Source organism: Austrofundulus limnaeus, unplaced genomic scaffold (assembly GCF_001266775.1).
Source record: "Austrofundulus limnaeus strain Quisiro unplaced genomic scaffold, Austrofundulus_limnaeus-1.0 Scaffold64, whole genome shotgun sequence".
Classification (NCBI taxonomy): Eukaryota; Metazoa; Chordata; class Actinopteri; order Cyprinodontiformes; family Rivulidae; genus Austrofundulus; species Austrofundulus limnaeus.
Genome location: NW_013952466.1, coordinates 1,668,684 through 1,671,372, shown reverse-complemented (window position 1 = coordinate 1,671,372; position 2,689 = coordinate 1,668,684). Strand labels below are relative to the sequence as shown.

Here is a 2,689-nt window from a genome sequence, read left to right as displayed (position 1 = left end):
GAGCTAATTAGGGAAGACTTCACAGCCAGGGACCCGGCACGCCTGCTGGTGGTCTCATCTTATTGTGTCACTTTTCACTTCGCACAATTAAGATATTAACAAGTAATGAGAAATACCTTGGTAAAAGTTTCCTYATAACCTTGTGTATGAGAGATGTGGGAAAAGCTTAATTCACCTTAAGCTCACTCTTACATATTTGTGGCACTGAACAGGTCCATTTTTAATGGTAACTCGTAATATATTTTTCATGAAAATATCTTCTGTGCACTGTGGAAACACACTGTTTTTCTTCATGTTGGCAATAGACAAAGTGTTATTACAAGACTTTTTATGGCTGATTGGTGCTCAGAGAATAGCAAAAAACTGCAGATTTTGTCGTTTTCTGTCATTTTGAAGTTATAAATACGTTTGTAACATTAATTATTGCCGAAAATAAGCTGTTCACGGCTGTTCAAGGTTATGACGTCAGACCTAGAGCAAGTCACTTTTTCTCTCTCATTATAGCTGAAAGCTATTTTTAAATCCATAATCTGCGCTGTGGAAGCCAGTTTATGATTTATTTGCATGCATGTTGTCTGTATGACATTTTATTAAGGATCCTAAAGCCAGTATTATTAACATCTTAACAGGTGTATTTATTAATCTGGTTGGTTATATATAGTGTTTGTACGCATGTCCCTACAATACACATATTTTTATATAACCACACTCCGCTAACATCTTAATAAGTTGGTCACTTATTAGTGTTACACTACGTTCATTGTGAATGAATTAACGTGAGGAGTGAAAATAGCAACTCTGAGCTAACGAGAGGTAGCTCCAGGCTACTCCTGGATGGAAAAACTCTAACGATTCGTCCAGATTGACGGCTAAGCGCTGTCTACCTGTAAAAATTTTCGTTAGCCACATTGAGAACTCGGTGTGTGTTTTAAGGCAAACTTAAGCAGGATTGTGACTTCGGAGCTCAACAGTCCGAGCCACAAGTGGGGAAACGGGAGCGCGCAGGCTCAACTTCTCAGCCAACGCGTGCCTGTGTTCACCTCGGCAAGCTTAAAAACAAGCTGTTTTGTCTGCTGACGTGGTCAGAAAACTATTGCTGGTTGATTTTGAAACGCTGTGTTTAAACTCTGTTTAACTACTGTGAATTTTCATTCCACAAAGCTGTTTCATATATGCGCAGCTCGTGCGCAACGCTGAGCTGCGTTATTAAAAAAACTGGCTGCCATTTTCTTGCAGAGTGGAGCAAGGGAGGCGGGACTCCCTGCGTTAGACGCACTATGATAGGCTGACACTGTCCGCCAACCTTGTACTTCTTGCCTTTTTTAAAAATGTAAGAAGCAGAAAGTGCAGATACTTGTGTAAAAATGTAAGAAGCAGAAGTAAAAAGTAGGCTGAAAAATAATTACTCAAGTAAAGCACAGAATTTTTTTAACCTTTATTTAATCAGGCAAAACATTAAAGGCACAGTGTGTAGGATTTTGTCAATTCTTTTAGCCGAAATTGAGATAATCACTAATGACAATAATAAAACAAGGTCTTTGTCTGYAATGATTAGACATGTTTTTTATTATTGTCATTAGTGATTATCTCAATTTCGGCTAAAAGAATTGACAAAATCCTACACACTGTGCCTTTAAGTAGATTATTTGCAATGTCAGCCTGGCGGGTACCAGAGACACCCATAAGGAAAAGATAAAAGAAGAAACAAAACATCATACAAACAACATATCCAAATAATATAGAAAATAAATCACAAAAGATATGACATATACAAAACATGGTAGATGAAGCTCATGTAAAGTCGATTTAAACTGACCTATAGGTAAGAGTAACTGTTTGACTTAAGTACAGTAAAGAAGTATTTGTACTTAGTTACGTTACAACTCTGTGTGTGGGGTGTATCCATCATTGTTTCTTTTTCAAATAAATCTGTCAGCTGAGAATGTGGCCAAACAGTGGGGCGTCAGTCGAGAGAAGCAGGACCAGTTTGCTGTTAAATCCCAGAACAGAACCGAGGCGGCACAGAAGGCAGGACACTTCGATCAGGAGATCGTCCCCATCACGGTGCCGTCCAGAAAAGGTACGGACTTTCTTAGCTCCTGATTATTCCTTATTATTAGCTACATCAGTGGTGTAAAAGGATGTTTTCCTTCCCGTCAGGTCCAGTTGAGGTGAAGGTGGATGAGTTCCCTCGACATGGAAGCAACATGGAGAGCATGTCCAAACTCAAACCTTGTTTCATCAAGGATGGCAGCGGGACCGTCACCGCCGGGAACGCCTCAGGTCAAAGAGTAGCCCATAAATAACATTTATAAAGTCAGAACACTGTGTCTGTTAGAAAAAACAAATGTGAAGTTATTTTATTTTTGTCTGCAGGTATAAATGACGGAGCAGCAGCTACCGTTCTAATGAGCCAATCAGAGGCTGCGAGGCGGGGAGCGAAACCCATGGCTAAAATTGTATCGTGGGCTCAAGCAGGCCTTGACCCTTCTGTCATGGGAACTGGGCCGATACCAGCGATCAGGAAAGCGGTGAGGGGTCAAATGTAACGCGTCAGAGGATGGGGTGCCGTTTGTAAAGTTACACGGTCAAAAATTACCACCAATATTTTAGTTTTATTTAGTTTTTTATAAGAAAAAAAGAACAGATTTATTCTTCAAAGTCAGTTTTTCACCATATGATTCATACA

At 39.7% G+C, this 2,689-nt stretch overlaps 1 protein-coding gene across 1 annotated transcript in view; it reads left to right on the top strand.

Moving 5' to 3' along the window:
• acat2 (acetyl-CoA acetyltransferase 2) overlaps positions 1 to 2,689 on the top strand; it is a gene marked incomplete in the record, with an annotated part of 8,597 nt that overhangs the window by 2,899 nt on the left and 3,009 nt on the right. The window contains 4 exon segments of the mRNA XM_014009994.1: positions 1,937 to 2,080; positions 2,161 to 2,283; positions 2,377 to 2,534; positions 2,634 to 2,639. Coding sequence (XP_013865448.1) covers positions 1,937 to 2,080; positions 2,161 to 2,283; positions 2,377 to 2,534; positions 2,634 to 2,639 — 431 coding nt within the window.